At 33.8% G+C, this 22398-nt stretch overlaps 2 protein-coding genes and 1 long non-coding RNA gene across 3 annotated transcripts; 1 reads left to right on the top strand and 2 right to left on the bottom strand.

Moving 5' to 3' along the window:
- Positions 1-993: 993 nt before the first annotated feature.
- LOC142618061 (uncharacterized) lies at positions 994-3288 on the bottom strand. Its single transcript, XR_012841148.1, has 3 exons — positions 2606-3288; positions 1280-1367; positions 994-1186 (listed from the first exon to the last, which is right to left on the bottom strand). It is a non-coding gene; the product is annotated as an uncharacterized LOC142618061 (long non-coding RNA).
- Positions 3289-5342: 2054 nt separating this feature from the next.
- On the top strand, positions 5343-10079 carry LOC142614881 (uncharacterized). Its single transcript, XM_075787526.1, has 5 exons — positions 5343-5572; positions 7780-7943; positions 8038-8195; positions 8983-9049; positions 9978-10079. Exons 2-5 carry the CDS (start codon positions 7809-7811, stop codon positions 10074-10076), a joined length of 459 nt encoding a protein of 152 aa, XP_075643641.1. The 5' UTR covers positions 5343-5572; positions 7780-7808; the 3' UTR covers positions 10077-10079.
- A 9922-nt stretch (positions 10080-20001) lies between these two features.
- On the bottom strand, positions 20002-22199 carry LOC142616185 (uncharacterized). The gene is made up of 2 exons (XM_075789051.1): positions 21334-22199; positions 20002-20275 (listed from the first exon to the last, which is right to left on the bottom strand). Exons 1-2 carry the CDS (start codon positions 22197-22199, stop codon positions 20002-20004), a joined length of 1140 nt encoding a protein of 379 aa, XP_075645166.1.
- Positions 22200-22398: the final 199 nt, after the last annotated feature.

Genomic DNA, 22398 nt, shown 5'->3' on the forward strand with positions numbered 1-22398 from the left:
GAAGAGCTAGCTAGAAAGGTATATTAGTATATTCCAAATTCTAATTTCTAATTGGGATCCAAGTTTCTCTATGATTATTGATGATCACGTAACTTAATCAGTGATCATTAAATTTCCTCCTTAGTAAGAGATGAGGAATCCAACCATTGATTCATGGGATCAAGGATTTTTTGTTGTTGTTGTAAAGTTAGGGATGAGATAATAATCTGCTATCAACTTTAAACGCAAATAGTTGACTGACACTAAATGTTTATAAGTAGTAAACTTAACCAAAGTAAATAGAATAGATATGTACAGATATAATAAAGGTCCATAAAAAAAATAAAAATAAAAAATCTCACAACTACTTATGTAAACAAGTTTTCATTGCGGTATGATAAAAATTGTGTCAATGATGAGTGTCTATATGAAAACGATATTATTCCAATGAATGAAGATTTATTCTTTTTTTAAAAACAATTAATAAGTAATATTATTTATCAAAGGAACACAATTAAAAACACAAAACCACAGCAGAGAAACAGCTTCACATACAAAAAAATATTAAGGAACAAATATCCCTATCACGAGTTGACTCATTTGTATATTATCAATTTTACTTACTGTTTGGAATAGAAAAATTGAAATCCACATATATCATTATCATTTTTTAACTTTGTAATTATATTTCTATGACCAGATTGGATTTGGTCACATGAATACATCATTCTTTATGATTTTTTCAAGTAAAAGGAAAATATTGTATAGGAAAATTAAGGCTATAGAATGCATCTTCTTGGGGGAGACTTTTCGTTTCCCATATATTCATGTATCGAGTCTAAGTCTTAAAGACTCGAGATTGCTTAAGAAACTCAAGCCTTTAAGCAAGCCTTTAAGACTGAGTACATGATCGAGTTCTAGTGATTCATATATAGAACTCATTCACAATATGTTATCTGCAAAAAAAAAAAAAACATTTTATATATTCATCAAGACAAGATTAACTCCGACATAAAGATGCAACAACTTGCTCTATGATTTGATTATACAATAGCAACAATATAAGGCAAAAATAATGTCATAGTCATGACTCATGACAAGTCTATTCCATAGTCCATACTTCAACATTTTTTTTCCTAGGGCCAAACCTAATTCTTGCATTCCCTAAGGCGGCCAAACCTGATTCTTGCATTCCCTAAGGCCAAAACTGCAATTGACCAGTTGGAATAAAAAAAAGAGTTATTAATTAGACATGGTGTAGGAGGTTATGCTAGGGCAGTCCAAGATTTCCCTGAATTACCATTCCAAGGGTCTAATAGGAGCATAGTAAACTTTTGAGAGCTCCTGCAATCTGGTGCATTTCTCAATCTGACGAATCACCTTCAAGACTGCATAACATGCATATAAAATAGCTTAACATCACTTTAAAGTTTCTAACAGATAATTTACAAATATCTCCTATGCATTTCCAAAATTAAAAATAAAATAAAATATATTTAAAAATCTAATATGTAGAGATCAATGTTAAGATTATACACACTCCAAGTTTAAACCAAGGAACATATTAACAAATCAATTTTCACATTAAGAAAATCAATTGGTTATCACCAGGAATATGATGACAAAGAAGATCCTTCACAAAGCAAAACCCAAGTTATTAAACTTTGAATCAAAACTTCAACGACTAAAGCACAATTTACTGTCAAACTACCTGCCAAGTTGGGGAAACTTAGACACAAAGCTTGAGAATACACACACATCTATGGGAAGACAGATCATAATTGGGATCCTAAAGTTGACAGAACTATAACGTTGCAAAATTCTTTTTTTTGAGAAGCCAACCTGGAAGTCTAGGAAGGAAATTTATTAAAAAATAACAGCAATAATGTGACGAAATGAAGATTGTTCAAATTTTTAGGTCCAAGAATGGTTTGGTTTTTGGAAATTAAATTCAATGAAATGGAATTTGATGACTTCAATTATATATGTCACCACAAGGGCATACATTCTTTGCCAAAAATATGCATTCCTACAAAATGGAAAGTGAGTTCCTACTCCTTTGGGATGATTCTTTGAAATTCGCAGAATATACCTAATCTACTTCCCACATTACACAATTTCTACAATAAAAAATAAAATAGCCTACAATGTCTCATCTTACAACCGCCAATGACACATAACCCTGTGCATCAAAATCAAGCACCAAGACATTTTATTCCTCTATTTGCATTCCATGGGAACAAACTTAACTAATTTCCTCTAATTTAACCATATATATACATAGAACTACGACGAAAATGTAGAAATCATAAGAAATTATAAATTATAACATTGAGAGGAAATAAATAAAAATAAATAATATATACGAACAGAGTAAACTAATAATGCAAACCTAAAAGGAAAAAAATTGGTTGGATCTGTTGCTCATACAAAAGCTTGATGATTGTTTTGGCATGGAAAATTGTTTTTGGACCTATAATTAGGCCAGGTGCTAATGAATAACTAGCATTAGTAAGTTAGTACTCTCTCGAGAACTTGTAAACATTATGTCAAAAGAGAAAAAAGAAAGTGACTTTAGGATATAATTTAAAATAACCATAATGGGACTAAATCCTTTCTACCATACTTCCATTTGTGGATTAAGGAAGGGTGCTTGCCAATGGTCATATATAGCGGATGCTGATATGACAAGGAATGAACCAAATTTGATGGCTGGGAACTTGAACTCTGCACATTAAAGTAAAAAAAAAAAATTAATGCAGCCACTATATGAACAACTAACTATATAGGCAAGAGGAAAGGTATTTAGGGATGGCTAAAGCAAAACCTAGCTGCCAGGAACAGTATTTGGGGTAGACAACTGGTTACTTCCACCTTTTTCTTTCTTTGAACTTTTCTCATGACAACTCTTGATCTGATGTTTACCACCAGGAGCATAATCCTTTTCTTCAGCCCATTTAAATTAGGTTGTTCAAATTATCTACAATAATTAATTCATTATTGCCATCTTTATCTTTAAGTACATTTGCATCTTCAATATCCTTTGCATCGAATAAAGGAATGAAGGGTTCTTAGCTTGTTGCTTCTGAAAATAAATCAGCAAGCCTCCTGCATTTTCCTCTGTCATAGCATTTCTCCTCCTTGAACACAAATAGTTGTTATAATCTAATAAAAGATAACCCAAATTTTCTTGAACCTCTACTTGACTACTCATAAAGTTTCTGTTGAATCCCATACTTACAGGCCATATCCACTTCAATGGCTTGGGTAGCAGTTACTTTTCTTTGTGAGGGCAACATGTGAGCTTGTTCATGAGGTACAAGATCATGATTATGCTCCTTTAAAAGCCCACAAAGGGAGAACTGTTGGGTGACTTTGCTTAAAAACCAAAACTTAAGTTTGACTCTCCTGGACTTCCAAAGTATTTGATTTGCGGGCTATTACATTTGTGTGTGCAGGGATAAATGTACAAACTATAAAGGTGGGCATCTTTCAAATTTGCTTAAGAGCAAGTTGAACTGTATGCTTAATTTGTAATTGTGTATGGCATGTCCAAGCTAAAACATAGTTGCCACATTGTCATAGAAAGAAGCATTTAATTTTTGATAGGTAGAAAGAAGAACTTGAATTATATTTTAGATTTGTTTATCTCTCATATTAGAAGCTCTTAATCTATTGAATAGAGCCCCAAGTTATTATAAAGACTCATCATTGTATGTAATTTATAGCTTGAAGATTTAATATTATATAGATTACAGTACAAGATGTTGAAACCACATATATGAGAGGAAAACAAAAGATAGGATGGATAGACAAGATAACTAGCAATGGTGAAACATACTTTCAGACGAATTTCTCACCAAGCGTGCCTTAAAAAATAAAATCAAATCCAAAATTAGAAATTTGAAACTACAATGCTTTAAGTTGATGATACTTACATATTTGGCACCGAAATACGAAACCAGTACAAGAGGAATAAAACTAATTTGTCAAAACAGTCGCCTTTCAAGTCTCTCTCCTTGAGACATGGTTTTTGGGAACAAAATTTTCAGCAAGCTCGATGAAGGAATAGGTAGTGAGGGCATACGAGGAAATTGAAAGGCGAAATACCCAAAACAAATTAACCCAAAAATTAAAAATAAACGCACAAATCTTACACAAAACCTAGAATATGAAATACTGAATCAAATCTAACCAAAAGTAAAACCCAAATCAAATAAAAAGAAACACAGTTTCTCAATTGCCCATTAAAATTCTTACTGATAGTAATGGCGGAAGGTTTGCGGTGGCGGCTGCTGTGTAGTAGAGATAGGCATCAGCTGTGGCACATCGCCTCTCAAGGTTCTCTTTCAATAGAACTTGAGACCTCTTCGATTTTTTGTTTTTTTTTTTGTTTTTTGTTTTTATACGCTAACCAGATTAGCCGGTAACTTGTATCCACGCTAAAATTAATTAACGATAAAAGGAAGTAATATGAAAGGTTAAGATTGGAGTGGGTACCGTACCCCCAAAAAAAAAGAGGGGTATAGTAGAATGACCCATATAACTATTATTAAGTTTCTTTATCACAAACCATTTTTAACAAAATATTTTTAATCAATTAAATGTGAATCTCATAACAATATATAACAATAGAATAACGTGAATCTCATAAAAAAATTTAATTAATTAAAAATCACTAAAATTATGAGCATAAAACTTAAAGACAAAAAAATAGGATAATTACTACTTCATTAAAAAGAAAACTTACAGTGAGTTGAGAGAACTACACAAATAATCTTTGATGATTGAAGAACAATAGGAGGACAACTTCCTTTACAAAGATTAGGTAGAAGCTCGTGCTGATAACGTGTTGTGAAATGATAGAAATATATAAAACAAAGTAAAAGAAACAAGAAATATATATTGATAAACTCTCTTATATTCAACTGGTCATCCACAATTTTTTTTATCTCTCTTAGATGTATACAATAACATTAAAATAATCTCACATATATATAGGACCTTAGAATGCTTGTAGGGTTTACGAGATACGGTTGTAATAATGAGTACATTTATAGATATACATCTTCCCTATAGGCTTTATACATTTCATTCTTTATACATCTCAAGTAACCTTTTTATTGCCCAAAATTTACACATTCCAATCAGACTTTATTTCTAACATGATCAAAAATCTCATTGGTTTTAATCTTCTAAATTTCTAGCTTATTCAATTAAGTCTTCCATTAACTTCAATTAAATGTTGTTGATAATTGTTTAAATTTTTAATTAAAAAATATTTTTCAGAAATTAAAAAAAAAAAAAAAAAGCTGAGGTTGATGAAGATTGAATAAAATTAAAACCTAAAATTTGGTAAAATTGAAGGATGACTTTTGAAATTTATCCTTAATTTTATATTTTTTCTCCCTGGCCGAGCTCTGCACCCTCTCTACCTCTCTTTCTTAGTTCCTCCCGAATTTGCTCTCTCTATCAGCGAAACTCTCTCTTCACCACAACGCAAACGCAGCTACAGCAAGACCTGGGAGAAGAGTGAATCAGAGCTTTCTTCTCTCTCTGTTGACAGATTTCTGAGGGAATCTCTCCACAAACGGTATGCAATTCCTAAACTTTTCATTTTAATTTGATACCAAAAGTACCAAACATCCAAACCCATGTCTTCATTTTTGTTTTTTTGCAAGTCATTCATGAAGATACGAATAAATCCCCACTGGACTTTTACTTATTAGGATAAATATTACTGATTTGGCTCATCTCTATGGCTCTTTTCCCATTGGATAATTTAGAAATATGTATCTGATTTTTAAAAAATTCTTCTTAAATTTTATCTTGTGAAATTTTATAATTAGGCCCACCTTCAGATGGGGAAATTGACTTTGTTGGGTTTGTTCTTATGGTGCATGATTGTTATTTGATGTATATGCTTGCTATTATTTTTTTATATCCTATTCTAATGACCAAATGTTGAACTAAATCTAAATCTTTGTTAACTGGGGCATTATTCTCTATCTTGCTCAATGATGGGCTAATATAGTTCTGTTAGTTTGTCTTGTCTAGTGCTGTATTTGGCTAGAGTTGATGTGAGCTGTTTTGTAATGGGTTTCATGTGTCTTTGCAGACATGAGTGTACTCTCTTTCTGCTCGTTTCTTGAGTCTTCTTAGGCTCTTTGCTCTGTATTATTGCTCTGTATTATGCTTTTGATATCAATAATATTATTTGGATTCATAAAAAAAAAAAAGAGATACGTTTTCATTCTGCCTGAGAAAATAAACACATGATTCTGCCTGCATGAAGGCCACCATAAGGTTTATGCGGTAATTATCTTTTGATCAATAATTATGGAAGCTATGATACATATGGATGCCTGTGTTCTGAGACTGGGAACTGGAACATAAGTGGGTCTTTTGAAGAAATAATAATAGTAATTGTATGGGTTTAATTGCAGACACATGGCTGAATTTAATTGCAGAACCTAAGAAACTGTTCCTAAGTTTATCTTTTGTTTTATTTTATTTTATGGGTTTGAATATTGTCTTAGATCAGCTTTTTTTTGGCTGAAAGTTGTTGGTGAAGTACCAATGTGGAAAAGAAACCTTAGGCTCGTCACGCTTGGAAGAAAAGGATGATTTAATTTAGTAGGCCTTCAACACTTCCTTCCCTTGTTGTGCAAGCTTAAAATTTGAAGATTCTATTAGAATTTTTATTAAATTTATTTTTTGTCCTCCCTACGCTGTCACAGCTACTAATCAGAGCATGAAATGTTGTATGTGAACCTATAAGTTTGTTTCGGTTTCTTGATCTTCATGCTATAAGATTTTTTCCCCCTTTTAGTATTTAGTGAATCAGGGATGCTAAGGTTACTAGTTACTACTATATAAGCCTTACAATCTAATAGCTTAATTAAGAAATATGTTATATTGTTGATGTAGCATTGATCACATTCATTGCCATGCTTAACTATAAAGCTCCTGTAATAAAATTGGTATTAGTATATGATACTCCCAGACTCAAGGGTGAGCGAAGACGGAAGAAGGGTGTTTGACTTCATTAACACAACTGTGAGATTGTCACTGTACTCTAGCTTTGAGGAAAATAGTTGATAGATTTTTTTTTTTGATAAGTAAAATAGTTGATAGATTTTCTAGCAAGCCATATTATGCTAGAATTATTTACTGGATTTGTATTGGAGGTGTGAAAAGTGGTACATGCTCATCTATAATTTGCCACTGAATATCCTTAAATTTGCCTTCTATTATGTCATTTCATTAATATACATATGGTTCAACAAGCTTTTTCCAATTTTACTTTGGTAATTTACACATTGTATTTCTTTTGACTATTTTCTTTTGGTTGTTCAATGCCATTTGATCACATGCGATGATTCAAAATTTGGGTAACAATTTGAATTTCAATTCTTTGTATATCTTATTGATCATATTAATAAATGCTTATATTATTATTGTTATTTTTTATGAGAAAAAAAGTACCAAGTGTTTACTTTTTTTGGGAAGAATTTGGATATGTTCAATGGTTATAATTGATATATAGGTAAAATATTAGACTATGAGAACTTGGTTAGGAATCTCACTTTAGTTTAATTTCTAATTATATACAACATCTCTATATTTCTTGAGATGCCATTACCTTCTGCATTTTACATCCTTGGAATGGGGTGTTGGGGACTAGAAATATTTATTGTTTATTTATAAGTTTTTCTTCTACATAGTGGAATATGATACTATAAATATATATTTTTTATAAGTAATCTTTTGCCTGGAAAAAAAATGACAATATATCAGACGAGCCCCAAAATCTTGAAGTGGAGAGAATGAGTAGTTACCTATTGACAGTGTTGACAAAGAAACAAGAGGTGGACGCAATCATCAGAGACACCATTGACAAGGTCCTTGTCCTCCGCTTTGGCCGTGCTTCTGATCCCGTCTGCCTTCAACTTGATGACGTTGTATGCCACCTCTCTCTCCCTCTCTCTCTCTCTGAGTTTTTATTTATTCTAAATATTATGAAGTGAATGAACTCAATTTATTTTCTCTATGCAGCTTTCTAAATCTGCTCGGGAGGTATCCAAATTTGGAAGTGTAGCACTTGTAGATATTGATTCCAATGAAATTCAAGTTTATGTCAAGTATTTTGACATTACTTTCATACCTTCAACAGTTTTCTTTTTCAATGCTCATCACATGAAAATGGATTTCGGGTACATGGATTATCTTCCCCTGTCTTCTTATTTTTTTATTGTTGTTATTATTTATTTATTTATTTTTAACAAAACTCTAGGTTGGGTATTGTAATTATATATATCTATTTGAGTACATGGATTATCTTGCATTTATTTTGAGAAATTGTACATATGATGACTGTTTTTTTGTTCATTGTTTGATATCAAATTATTCCAACAACCGAGTTGGATGTCTAAAAAACCCTTTCTAATATTGCTGACTAGTAGTTTATTTATCATATACAATGTTTGAACTATAAACTGTGAGTTCTTGTAATTAATGTGTGTGATTTGTTTTCTCTTCTTTTTTCTTTTTGTTTGCTTAGACTTGTAATTTTCCTATGAAACATGGTGATTGGGTTTCTGGAAGATGAGTGGAACAATTAATTAGATCTCTTGCACTTGATTTTCAAACAAAGTTTGCACCAAGATCTCCTTTTCATTGGAATTTCACAAACTTGATATAATTTCCTTCCCTAAATTGGTTTGCCGTAATTTCTTTTGAGCTGCTGTGGAATTTTATTCTTACAATAGTCTCCGTCACATTGTATTTTTGTAGGCAATGTGGTGAATCTGTGTAGGTGTTATAATGTTGTGAATTTTATTATACATTGCAAATATTTGATCATGCCCTTGAAGAATGAGAATCTGTTTCTGAACTAAAATTATAAGCTAAATGGCTTGAATTCTGAAAATGATGTCATGCAGCTAAGAATTTAGGGACATAAAATCTCAGATTCTTGTGTTTGTTTTCTTTGGTTGGCAGGACTGCAGATCACACTAAATGGGTTGGCGCATTTCACAAGAAGCAGGATTTTATTGATGTTGTAGAGGTATATCTAGCTCCTCAGAAACTGAACGATTTTAAGGCTGTCAGTTATATAAATTGCTAGTCTTCCATTGGAGTGAAAAATCGTTTTCTTTTTTACACTTGTGTGAAACTAGTCTGCCTTGTTACTGAAACAATTTTAAGCTGCTTCCAATCTCCATTAGCACATGCATAAATGTAAGTCTTCATAGGTTTTGTTGTGAGTTACCTTGCCTTGCAGTGACATCAATATCCGGAAGACCTTTTCTTTTCACCAATCCTTTGTAGAGTTAATTGCAAGACTCAGTCCTCTGTTCTAAATCATGATTTTGCAGCAAAGTTTATTTAAAGTAATTTCTTTTGAGCAGTAGAGGTGGAGTACTTGAAAATTTAAACTACAACTAGGATCTTATCAATAGTATCTTGGGTGCTGAATCAATGCGATAAAGACTTTTGTCACTTAAAATGATGAGGCATGGGGAAAATTTTCTTTCCAGGTGTAGATATTGGATACTTGAAAATTAAAAGTTGGAGGTGTTTTAGGTGCTAGATTAATATGGGAAAACCTCATTGACTAAATTGATGAGGCAAGCATCAGCCCTAGCAGTTAATATTTGTTGTGGCATTGGCATATGGCCTACAACATAAATCTCTCAACAGAAAAAATGTGTAATGTAACAAGAAGTACATTGATGTATGGTTGTGTGGAAAGTCTGGTATATCTTTGGGCAACATTGCAGATTTAGTGGTAGCATTTCTTTCTTCACATCTTTATTTAAAACTTTGTGGCATAAGCTAAGAAAGTAGAACACTCCTCTGTTTATGTACTACAGTCCTTGCTTATATGAAGGATAATATGTGAACAACTTTCGTCTTGTGAATGACTGATGCTTCTAGATGTTTCTATAATTCAAGGATGCATAATGTTTTTCCCTGTCTTAACATTCTTGTAGGCAATATATAGAGGGGCCATGAAAGGCAAGCTGATAGTGAGTTGCCCTCTGCCACCGGAGCGTATACCGAAGTATCAATTGTTATACAAGGATGTATAAAAGGTGAATTAGCCTTACACACTCACCAATAAGACAATCAAAACACGTTGCAAATTGTCCTGTATGGATGGTTCAATTAATTTTGTCTACTCATAATTGTCTTTTTTTTCCTTTTTTTTCTCTGTAAGAAAAGACGGCCATCAGCAGCACCAAAAACAACTCACAAACCCTCCTGAGAGCAGAACTCACATCTGGCAAATTGCTAAAGGAGAATAGGAACTAGAGTTACACGAAGACCCCAGTTAGGGCATTGGCAGCTTTGTTGAAGTTGCTGTGAATCCAACAGAACAGAGAACATCCAGCTGATGTATATAGAGTAACTATATGGCGTACAACATCCAGGTGAAATTAGAGATACTTGAAGCTTTTCTACTATCCTATATGGTGTACACAGTGACTTCAAGAATGCCAGGTTTATATGATCCTTTTACAGAGTTGTAAAATGTATAGAGGTTCTTTGGTAGAATGGATTACTTTTTTTAATGCTGCTTATAAATTTTTCCTTTTTTTGATAGTTCAATAGTTACAACAATGGAAGATGATTTGAACCTGGACATCTCCACCAAGAGATGTCATTTGAGCTTTAAGGCTCTTGGCTTCGGGCCACAGTCCTAATCTCTGTGATTTGAACTTTTGAAAACCATGTTTTAGCAGAAAAAAACTATAAAAAAATTAAAATAAAATAAAATAAAATAAACAAATAAAAACTACACTACCGACCTCAATCCTAATCAACGTTAATCCAAAACTAATTATAACTTAGTAAACTTGTGTATGGATTCAGCTATAAATAAATAAATAAAAAAGTAAACTTGCGTAAGGACCGGCTCCTACTGGTAGATTGTTAGTAATTAAACAAAAGAGATGAGGACTTATCGGAAGATGGCAAAGGACGTGTTGTTGGTGTCAACCTGGACAGCCAATTTCATCACAAAACCTGGACAGCCAGTTAGAGCACATAGGAAGGGAAATTGATATAAAAAGACACCAAAAGAAATGAGAACTTATTGGAAGACATATCATTAATTTGTTTAAGGAAAGTAGCACTCATAGGGTCATGGGACGGAAAATTATTGAATATTCCGGGATTACTCTAAATGTATGCTCTTCTTTTTCACGTGAATTATGACTCTTATCATAAATTTAATTAGTAAAACCCACAGTTATATAAGAGGAAAGAGTACGCATTTATGGTATTTCGAGAGTACTCAATAATTGTCTGTCATGGGACAAGAATAAAGCTTTTTTTGGCAGTATTGATAACTTTTATAAATCTTCCTTCCAAGTTTTTCTAGTGCTCATTTATTTATATGTTTTTGTATGGATTCTCATCTGGTTCTCTATTGGTAAGGTTGTGAAGAAACCAGATTGAGTTGAACATTAAAAGATAAAAATTGGTTCATTTAATTTTTATGAAAACCTAAATTAAATGAAAATAGTGATACATTAATTCATGGAAATTATATAGTAAAATTTATAGTATTATATTTGTATCACTCGTTAGGTGGAGTCTATAATTCTGCTCAAGAGGTTCTTTTCATTCTTTTGAACCTTAGACCATGTCTATGGCTTTTCCAAAGAAGCGTCTGAGTCGGACAAGATTTTTATAAGTCTTAGGTCTTCCTACCAAGTCCTTCTCGTCAATGTGCTATGCTTTAGAGCTATGTTAGTGTCACATAAAGTGGCACAATTTGTGCAACAACTCACCCATGTGGCGAGTTGTAAGTGGTAAAGAAGTGTCCCTATATGGACCTATGGTAGGGGGTGATAGTAGATCCATAAAAAAACACTCCTCTACCACTTACAACTTGCCATATGACACAAGTATAATTCTATTATTTATTTATGCAGATGACATATCATTTGTTAAAGGAAAGTAGCACTCATGGAATCAAGACTCGTGGGACCATGTTTATAACCTTTTTTTCCCCCCCCCCCTCTTTAATGCGTTTTTCAATAAGACCTTTATAACTCCTCCAACCAAGTTTTTCATATGCCTATGGACATTTATTCCACCCAATGCATGACAAATGCTTTTATGCATTGATTATATATATATATATATATATATATATATATATATATATATATATATATTTTATTGATTCTCGTCTAGTTCTCTATTAGTAAGATCATGCAGAAATCGAATTGAGTCAAGCATTACAAGATAAAAATTAGTTTATATAATTTATTTTGAACATGAGCCGAGTTCAATCTCAATATTAAGCAAATCACATATTCAAGTTTGGTTTATATTTTTGTTCAACAAGTTCAAGCTTGTTTTTAAGCTATTTTTTTAAAACTTAATCTTTGTTTATATACGGTAAACACCATGAATAAATTGTTTTTAATCCCTTCATAGATATAGTAATGTTTAATAACAAATTCTAATTGAAATTATGTTTTTGAGTTAATTAGAATGATTTTTGTTATAAACTTATAAAAATTAGATTCATCAACCTTTTTTTTTAGAGAGTTTCAACCTATGACGTCCGTTCCTGATAATAGCTATTTATTATCAGACCAAGACACCAATCAGTTTTTGGTGTAGACAGAGATTGAACCACAAATCTCTTATACAATCATTAGAAACTTTACTAGTTGAGCTAACTAAAACCCACTAGATTCATCAACCTTGTACTACTTAAACAGTAAATTGATCAATGACAATCTTTTACATTTTATATGGTTTTGTCATTATTAGTAGAATAATGGCTAAATAATTAAATTAACCATTTTAATGGTTTAAATTTTAACTTCTAGACAAATAATGGCGTGACATTTTATGAATTGACATAGTCAAATATGATGAAAAAAAGATTGAAATTTTCTACTTAAATTTACATTTTAATGTACCATACAATAGCCTATATGTCACCCAAAAGAATATTCATATTTATAAATATAATTGGCCTTTTAGTTTTTTTATAAAAAAAAAAAAGAAAAGGAAAAAAAGATAAAACCCTAATAAGTGCAAGCTGAGAAATCACTGAATTAATGGCTGGCATGTTTGTTTGCTTTCCCTAATTTCAACCAATCACTGCTCTCTCTCTTTATTTGATAGGATCGAACTTTAATTCAAATAATGTTTTCCAATTTAGTTAGTTTTTTTTTTTTTTTGAAACCGACCATAACTTTCATGAGAAATGATATGTCCACAACATTTTTACAACAAATCCTAAGTGGCAGGATGTTACTGGTTGTTATTGTTGGGGCAAAAAAGTAATCTTAGTGTTAGGTTCATGATACGATAGAGACAAAGGGTGGGAATAGAAGAAACAATAATAATTTGCTTATCTGACTCTTTTTTGGGGTTGGGGTTGGGGTTGATAACTATAGATTTTTGGAACTTAAAGACATCTTTTCATTGAATTGTAACTATACAAACTATTAGACATCTTGAAATAAAGATCGGTAAATTATCATTTAAATCAGAAATAAAGATAGGTAAATTATCTTCATGATAGATTGTTTAAAAAAAATTATAATGATCTATATTCATTATAGAATTTTTTTTTGGTCGTTTTAGCCTTTTGTTTTTCTGTTTTGTTTTTTCGTTCAAACATACTTGATTTTTGGTAATACAAATGAAGCTATGATAAGGAGAAAATTGAAGAAGCATTACCTAAGGAGTGCTTTTGGCTGGAGTAAAAGTTATTGATAAGATAAGAGTAGGAATGACAACGGGTCGGGTTTTTTCATACCTGGAACCAGCCCGCGGGTCTAGACCCATTACCCGGCCCGTTTCATAAACAGGTTTTTTATGCAGAGCCTATACCTGCCCCGCCGGGCCCCGCAGGCCCCATTTTGTCCTACTTGATTTCGGCCAATCTGTGGCCCAACGAATTTTTTTTTTTTTTGAGTGAAGCCCAAATTCAAGCCCCGAAATTTTCTCCCATCTCCGTTTAGGCACTGCATTTACAACAAACACAAAACACAATATACACAATTTCCTCACAATATATTATAGTTACACCACAAAGTCTCATAATTTCAAGTCTTTAAACTACAATAACTAGAAGTAGCATAACCCATTTGTTGAAGTCCAAAGTTTAAGTAGAAAAAACCAAACAAAAAACTTGAAACAAACATCTCATACTCTCACAGACTTAGACTAAATACGATATTAAAATAAAAAATTGAAGAGAAGTAGAGAACAGATCGGTGGTGAGAGCTTGGGACGGTGGTGAGAGCTTGGGTCGGCGATGAGACTGAGAGTGAGTGAGAGCTTGAACCGGCGGTGGTGAATGCTTGGAACAGCGATGAGAGGTTGGGAACTTGGGAGGCGGTGCTTGGGCGGCGGTGCTTGAGAGTGAGTGAGGGTGTGAGACCATGTGAGTTGAGATTGAGAGAAAGAGAAAAAAAACAATCTGATCGGAGGTGCTGCAAGTGCTTGTGATGGCCGGTGGTGACAGAGATCAGAGGTTGGGGAGATGAGAGTGATGTGAGGAGAGTGAGAGTAGCTAAGTGGGAGAGGAGAGATGTAAAGGCTGCGGCTGAGTGAAATGGGATTAAGGGATTAGGGTTCTTTTGTTTTTAAATTATATATATATATATATATATATATATATATATATATATATATATATATATATATAAACGGGTCAGGTCCGGGTTCGGGCCGGGTATGGATAAAACCCAGACCCACTTAGGGTTTTTTTTAAAAGACCCATACCTGACCCTATAATTTATCGGGCCGAGTAAAATCCGGCCCATTAAGGTCGGGCCGGGTAAAATCTGGCCCATTAGGGCCGGGCCGGGTATCCGCGGGTCGGATATAAATTGTCATCCCTAGATAAGAGTCCAATAAAAGTCCAAGTGCCTTAGTGAATTCCTCTTTAATAGGCAATATTGCGCCCTTAAAAAAAAAGTATACCACCAAATTAACAAAAATACAGTTAGATGTGATGTTGATACTGTCTATTGTGATAATGGAACCATCATATGTGAGAGAAAAAAAAAATGAAACTATCGAATGTAACAAAAATATAATCACATGTAATGTTGGTGCTGCCTAATGTGACGATGGAAGTGTCAAATATGAGAAAAAATAATAATAAAGTACCACTAAATGAGAAATGTACGGTCAAATGTGATGTTGGTACTGCTTAATGTAACAATGAAACCACCAAATGTGTGAAAAAATAAAAAATAAAGGAACCACCAAATGTGACAAAAGTAAAGTCACATGTGATATCAGTATTGCACAATGTAAAGATGGAATCGTCAAATATGAGGAAAAAAATAATAAGGGAACCACTAAATATGACAAAAGTACTGTCAAATGTGATGTTGGTACTGCTGAATGTGACAATGAAACCATTAAATGTGAGAAAAAAATAAGAGAATCACCAAATGTGACAAAAGAACAGTCACATGTGATGTTGGAACTGCATAATGTGAAGATGAAACCATCAAATGTGAGAAAAAATGAAGGAACCACCAAATGTAACAAAAATACAGTAGTCTACGATATTGGTACAACACAATGTGAGGATAAAACAATCAAATGTGAGCACAAAAAAAAAAAAAAACCACCAAATGTGACAAAAGTACTGTCAAATATGATATTGGAACTCCACAATGTAAGGATGAAACTGTCAAATGTGAGGAAAAAAAAAATAAGGGAACCACCTAATGTAACAAAAGAACTGTCATATGTGATGTTGGAGCTACACAATGTGAGGATAGAAACATCAAATATGATGTTTTGGTAACATAGTATAGCAAGTTGCCTATTAGTTGGTATTTTACCCCCTAAAAAAGGGGGTACGGTAGAATTACCCATGCAGAGAATTATATTTGAGCAATGCTATTTCTATTTACATGATATTTTTCACAACAAAATTTTTCAAACGGTTGAATTATTTATTTATTTTTTTATATACAAGATAGAAATTCTACTCTATCCTAATATAAGTGTAAATGTGTGTGAAACTTCTTCTTAGAAACTTGAACTCAGCCCTTATCCCCACACCTTACAAGCACTTATACTTGTGGAGTGACCATCACACTTAGAGTGTGCGGTAGTAAACCGTTGAATTGTTAAGTTATTATTGATCCTTATCTTGATCCACCATTGGCATCACTTTATTATCTACTATTTACAACTCATCACCTTTGTGAAAATTTTTGTAATTCTGGACTTGTTGACTATATTTTAGTTTTAATAAAATTGTTGATCATCATGGTTTCACAAGGATTGTTCTTTATAATTAGATTAAAACGCTAATAAGGGCTTTCTCTATAAAGAAATAAAAAACACTAATAAGGATTTTGTTTTGTTAAGTGCAAACGAGATTTCAAGTGGAGGAATTGAGCTAATGGGAATTGATGTCAACTTATGATTGTTAGTTTCATATAAATTCATGTACAACATCGTATATTATATATTGCATTAATAACAAAAGGAGAGAGAACGATCTTCTCACTCCATGTCCACAAATTAAAGGTCCACAAGGGAATTTCCGGTTGACTATCACCTATCGTTTAGTGTGATCAAGTGCAGTGGCGATGCCACATGCAACTCAGGGTGTTCCCAGGAACACCCTGACCTGAAAAAAAAAAAAAAAAAAATCCAAGCCCATGGCAACTTGGCAAGCCCATGGTAACTCGGCAAGCCCAACAGATTACAAAGGTAGCAAACCCACGGATTCTCAAAAAAAAAAAAAAAAAAAAACAAATCCCAATACAGAGCTGCAGAGCAAATCAAATCAGAAATCACTTCTAAATCAGAAATCCCTAAAGGCCTAAAGCAAACCTAAAGAGTAAAGACAGAGCAAGCAATGCCTTACGCCTCAGTCCCTTAGAGCAACGCCTCAGGCTCAAGCCAACTGCCAACAGATAGAGTCACGAAGTTCGGATCAGTCATGTTGCTCGGCTCGCTCGCCCCTTGTCGTCGTCGCTCGTCGCTCGCCACTTCCCTCATCGGAGATCGCTCATTGCCTCATCATTGCCTCAGCGGCCTTAGCCTTTAGGCCTCCTTGCTCGGCTGCTCCAATGCTCTCTCCCTCAAGGTATTTCATTTTACTAAACTAACTTCTCTCTCTTTTTCTCTTTCAGTCTCTCACTCTCTCTCTCTATTTGAATCACTGAAATGAAAATTATGAGTCTCTCTCTCTCTTTATTCTTTAAGTCTAATTTTAATACTTTGTCTTTATCTGATTCTGTGATTGGGCCACTGAACTGCTGAAGCTTTAACTTTATCTTTATTAATATTTGGTTGTTTTTGACTTTTTGAATTTGGCTTTATCTAAATATCTTATCCGTTGGTGTTGGTGTTGTTGGTGTTGGTGTTGGTGTGTGTGTGTGTTTGTGAGATATTAACTTATTAATTGTCTTTTAGTGTAATGTGTATTGTGATTTGTGATGGTGAAATTTTCTGATTGGCAGCTAGCTCTTGTGATTAGGGAAATTTTCTTGAGGCTTGACTGGCTTGTTTGTTGAGTGGGGTGGGGATGGATGAACACATAAGGCCAGGTAAACAATAATTAAAGTAGTGTAATGTGTACATCAGCCCATAGGATGTGTAATGTGCATATGACTGGCTCTTTTAGTATAATGTGCACATAAATGTGTGCTAGTGCAACTAATAAACAATAATTTAATTAACTAATAATTAATTGAGGAAAGCAACTAATAAACAATAATTAATCATTTAATTAACCAATACATTATAAAAGACAAACAATAATAATAATTCAAATGACAAAAAAAAATTAATGAAACAAATAAACAACAATAATTAATAGTTTTATTAATATTTCAAATGAACTTATAGTTTATTATATAGGTACCTTTATTCATTTCTTTTCTTTTCATTTTTTTTTTCCTTTTGAGGTTTTTCGGTGTACAGAATGCAAATTTGTTTTGGGTTTAAGAACATTTTTTTTAAGCACAAACTTCATGCCGGCCAAATCTTAAATTTCGGCTAGTATTTCCCGAAACACCCGAAATAGACCGAAATGACCCGAAATTTTTTTAAAGTAGAATAGGAACACCCTGAAAAAAAATTCCTGGAATCGCCACTGATCAAGTGGAAGGTGAAGCAACAAGGAGTGATTATCCATATTAGTGTGCCCCTTATACCAAGGAAGTCAATACCGTACCGGAGGCTGTACCGGTTTGGCCACCGGTACGATATATTTCGGATACCGGTCAATACCGGTGTACCGTTTCGGGTTTACCGCTATTTTATATATACATATATATATATGTATATATTATATACACAAACTAAAATCTCTAGAACCATGGTTATAAGCATATAATATTTCACTTATATTATAGTAAATATAAAAGTTTATCAAAAAATATTACCTCAATTCAGAATAAATTATTCATAGTTTTAAACTTTAGTATCAATTAAAAGGAAAAAAAAAACACAATATAAAAAATAGAAAACTTAGTTGTTCATTGCATATTAAGAAAACAAATAATACTAATAAGTTAGTGTAAATAAGTTATTATTATGTCCTTACAAAAATTTAAAAATTACAAAACTAAAAAAAAAAAAAAGGTTTTTTTCTATACCGGCCGGTACGCCCGGTATCGGCCGGTATTGGCCGAAATTGGCCGGTATGGCCGGTACGCGACCGGTACGGCGGGTATTTTTTCCGGTACAAAATAGAAGTGTACCGGTACCGGTGCACTGACCGGTACGGTACGTACCGGCCGGTACGGCCGGTACCGGTACGGTATCGACCACCCTGCCTTATACCCAATCTCCTACTATTTCTCATAGAAAAGATGATGATAAGTTTCATGGTTGCACTTGTTCTAAGAGACAACACCTTACAATAGTTGTAACTCTCTGTAAAGAGACATGTTGCTTTCTATAAATGGAGGGCAAGAAATTTAGACCAGAGTGACTCAATTCTCTTCATTATAAACAGTCTCTCTGGTGTGATTTCTACCCTCAAGAGATTTCCTCTCTGGAGCCACCAGTTATCCAAAGAGATGTCTAGGATGCCAGTCAAACTTTCAAGAGAGTATGGGAGTACAAGGATTAACTACTAATAGACTAAAGGGGGGCATCCCCTTATGATCCTTCTCCCCCCAAAGTCTTTAATTTTTTAATTTTTTTAATAATAAAACACCCAAAAAATAGGTCACCCTACCCATTACTGTGGCCGGTAGTAATAGACTAAGCACTACCCAAAAAAAAAACTAAGCCCTAAGTACTACTAGTGTTAATTTGTTTCGCTTTTCAAAAATGTGCAAATGATCATGTGTTTGACAATTTAATTATTTATTGTTTCGACCTCAAATATAAAAGTTCTAGACTTGGAGATTTGCATGTTGACATGCTAGTGACCGGCTCTATCTACATGATTTTTATTTTTATTTTTTATAACATGCTAGAAGAATATTTGACATGTTATCTAAGATAACCATGAGTACCTGAGGCTGTGTAGTTTGAAAGTTTTGCTTTCAAAAATTTAAAAGCACATGCATTTATTTGAAATTTAAGGAGTGTGGTTTGGAGTGTAAAGAGTGGGCTATTTGAGCTTACCCATGATGATCCTAAACTCAAGTTTTACAAGGCTGGAACACTTGTAAAAGCTAAAGGTCCATGAGCAAGCCCATGTACTAATCACAAACACAGCTAAAAACACTAATCTGGCCTGTGGTATCTGCCACAAAATTCGAAATTGCCATAAAATCTGAAATAAGTAGATTAGCTATTTTTAGCGTAGTTTGACCTGTTCCTACAAATTTAGCCAGTTTCTTTTTTTTTCTTTTTCTTTTTTTCTTTTTTTTCGAGAAGAAAATGTATTATTTCATTGAGACAAGAAAAGGAGTACAACAGGGCTAGAGCCTACAACATCAACCAAGACTTGACTGAATCAGGTGAACTAAAAAAGGTGAAGTAACACCCTTCCATACATTGCTGGCACGGCTACTCTTGGCAAGCTGGGCAAGCTCATGGGCTGCCCTGTTGCAGTCCCTTTTCATGTGGCGAAAGGAGCAGCTTAAGAACGATGATTTTGCAAGTTGAATCCTTTGAACCAAATGGCTTGTTTCGCTGCCACAGATCTTGGGAGATTGCTTGAATGACCAAGATAGCATCTGATTCAAAGATGACCTTGGAGAGGGTCATTTCTTGGGCTAAGATTACACCTTGTTCCATAGCAAAAAGCTCAGTCCAGGCAGCAGGGTAGTGCAAAGGCAGTGCTTTACTGAGGGCTGCAACCACTCTTCCACCATCATCACGGATGATCACACCCACACCCGAGGTCCCAAGGCCCAGTGGCGGCTCCAGGATTGTTTCTCAGGGTGTTCCTTAGTGGGCTTGCTCTGTTACAATTTTTTTTTTCTTCAGATTATCTGTTACAATTTTTTCTTTTTTAGATTTAAGTTCGAATTTTTTTTAGCTTTTTCTTTTTGCTTGAAAGCAATGTTATAAATACCGTTTTGGACCATGTTTCGGTTTGTTTAGTGGAACGGAATATTTCGGTACAGATCTATTTCGACGTACCATTTTGGGGTGTTTCGGGATTTCTAAAAAATATTAAAAATAATATATATTTATATTTTCTTATACAACATAAAATTATTGATCCAAATAAGTAGACCTCAAATAAAACAAATCGTTTAGTTTTTCTTTTTTGACACTCAAATCATTTAGTTATTACATAACAATTACTGTTTTAGAATATTAAAACATAAATATGTAATTAAATAATGAAAAACAACAACAAAAAATATAGTATATATATGTATATCATATTGGGAAGAGGCAAGACTCAATAAATAAGTTTGAAATCAAAACATTTTGTTAGCTTTTTGAGTTTTGTCACGTGGGTGGGGTTAGCAAGCTAAAAGTCTAAAAAACAAACTAAAGAAAAAACTTGACAAAGCAAAAACTAGAGTAAAAAAAGAAAGAAGAAGTAGACTAGCAGAATGTCTGAGACGAAACAAAGAAGACGAAAAGGAAGAAGAAGAAAGGGCGACCCTTGCGATAGTTGGATTTGTTTTTTAGGCATTCGACGCAAGTAATGACATTATGTACTAACGAGTTTGTTAGTTTAAAAGTTTTTCTTTTTTTCTTCTAAAAACTGGTACCAGCCAAAATGTAACAAATAATCTACCAAAATTTAATTTTATTAACATAAAATTTTTTTGAGAGTGTTCCTAATTTTTTTTGAGGGTGTTCCTAATTTTTTTTTAAAGGTAGATAAATAAATTTTTTTATTATATATGTAAAAAAAAAAAAAAAAAATTCAGGTCAGGGTGGTCCTGGGACCACCCTGACCTATATGTGGTGCCGCCACTGCCAAGGCCATCCAATGATGATGCACCATCGACATTGACTTTGAAGAAACTAGGGGCCTCCCAACCTCCATTAGGCTGCTGTTCCGCGATGAGATTCACTGAGATGGCCTCTTGATAATCCTCCACTATGCTTCTTGCCATTTCCCAGATTTGCAGAGGTGGCAGACCATCCTCATTGTGAGCTAGCAGGTTTCTATTGTACCAGATATACCAGGAGATCGCAAAGAAGGGTTCAAGCTGTGCTACGTTGGAGCTTGAGCAGAATTGGTGAACAAGACCTGCAAAGTCCTTCATATTCAGCAGTAAGTGCATGGGGCAGTCTTGCCATAATGACCAAACCGAGAGAGCAAAATCACAGGAAATTAAAGCATGGAGAAGACTTTCAGGTTCCTCCCCACATACAGGACAGTCATAACCAAAATGTATACCTTTCTCCACCATATTTACAAACACAGGGAGACCATTCACACAAGCTCTCCAAGCGAAAATCTTAATTTTTGCAGGGAGCTTTAACTTCCATAAATTTTTCCATAGCTGAGTATTTGGGTCTCCGGAAGAGCTTTCCCCCCTATCCTTTTTTTCTAGAATTTTAGCAGCTATAAAGTAGGCACTTTTGACAGAAAACACTCCCCTTTTATTTCCAAGCCAAATGAGCTTGTCTTCCACTAAGTTCTGACTTAGAGGAATTTTTAGGATAGTGTCCGCCTCAAAAGGCAAGATGAGAGCTCTTATAGCATTTATTTTCCACCATTTAGTCCTTGGATCAATGAGAGAGGAGACCATAGGAAAATCTTCAAAATCCCTAGGGGTGTGATGACTTTGTATGTAGAGGGAGTTGGGAGCCATCTGTCCTCCCAGATGTGGATTAATCGTCCGTTTCCCACCCTCCAGCACGTTCCATTCCTGATAATATCAAGGCTATTAAAAATACTTCGCCGAGTGTAAGAGGGGCTGCTGCCTAAATTTGCATTGAGGATGTCACCAAAAGGGAAATACTTTGCCTTTAAGATGCAGGCTGCCAGGGAACACAGGTTCGTTAGTATCC

This window comes from Castanea sativa, chromosome 11 (genome assembly GCF_040712315.1).
Source record: "Castanea sativa cultivar Marrone di Chiusa Pesio chromosome 11, ASM4071231v1".
Taxonomy (NCBI): Eukaryota; Viridiplantae; Streptophyta; class Magnoliopsida; order Fagales; family Fagaceae; genus Castanea; species Castanea sativa.

Bases quoted from the DNA above. Each gene is read 5' to 3' on its own strand.
- LOC142616185 (XM_075789051.1), bottom strand. From the start codon at position 22,199: ATGGCTCCCAACTCCCTCTACATACAAAGTCATCACACCCCTAGGGAT. The intron at 20,276-21,333 runs GTCAGGGTGGTC...TGATGGTGGAAG, and splicing joins AGTGGCGGCACCACATATAG to AGTGGTTGCAGCCCTCAGTA.
- LOC142614881 (XM_075787526.1), top strand. From the start codon at position 7,809: ATGAGTAGTTACCTATTGACAGTGTTGACAAAGAAACAAGAGGTGGAC. The intron at 8,196-8,982 runs GTACATGGATTA...TTTGGTTGGCAG, and splicing joins CACATGAAAATGGATTTCGG to GACTGCAGATCACACTAAAT. The intron at 9,050-9,977 runs GTATATCTAGCT...ACATTCTTGTAG, and splicing joins ATTTTATTGATGTTGTAGAG to GCAATATATAGAGGGGCCAT.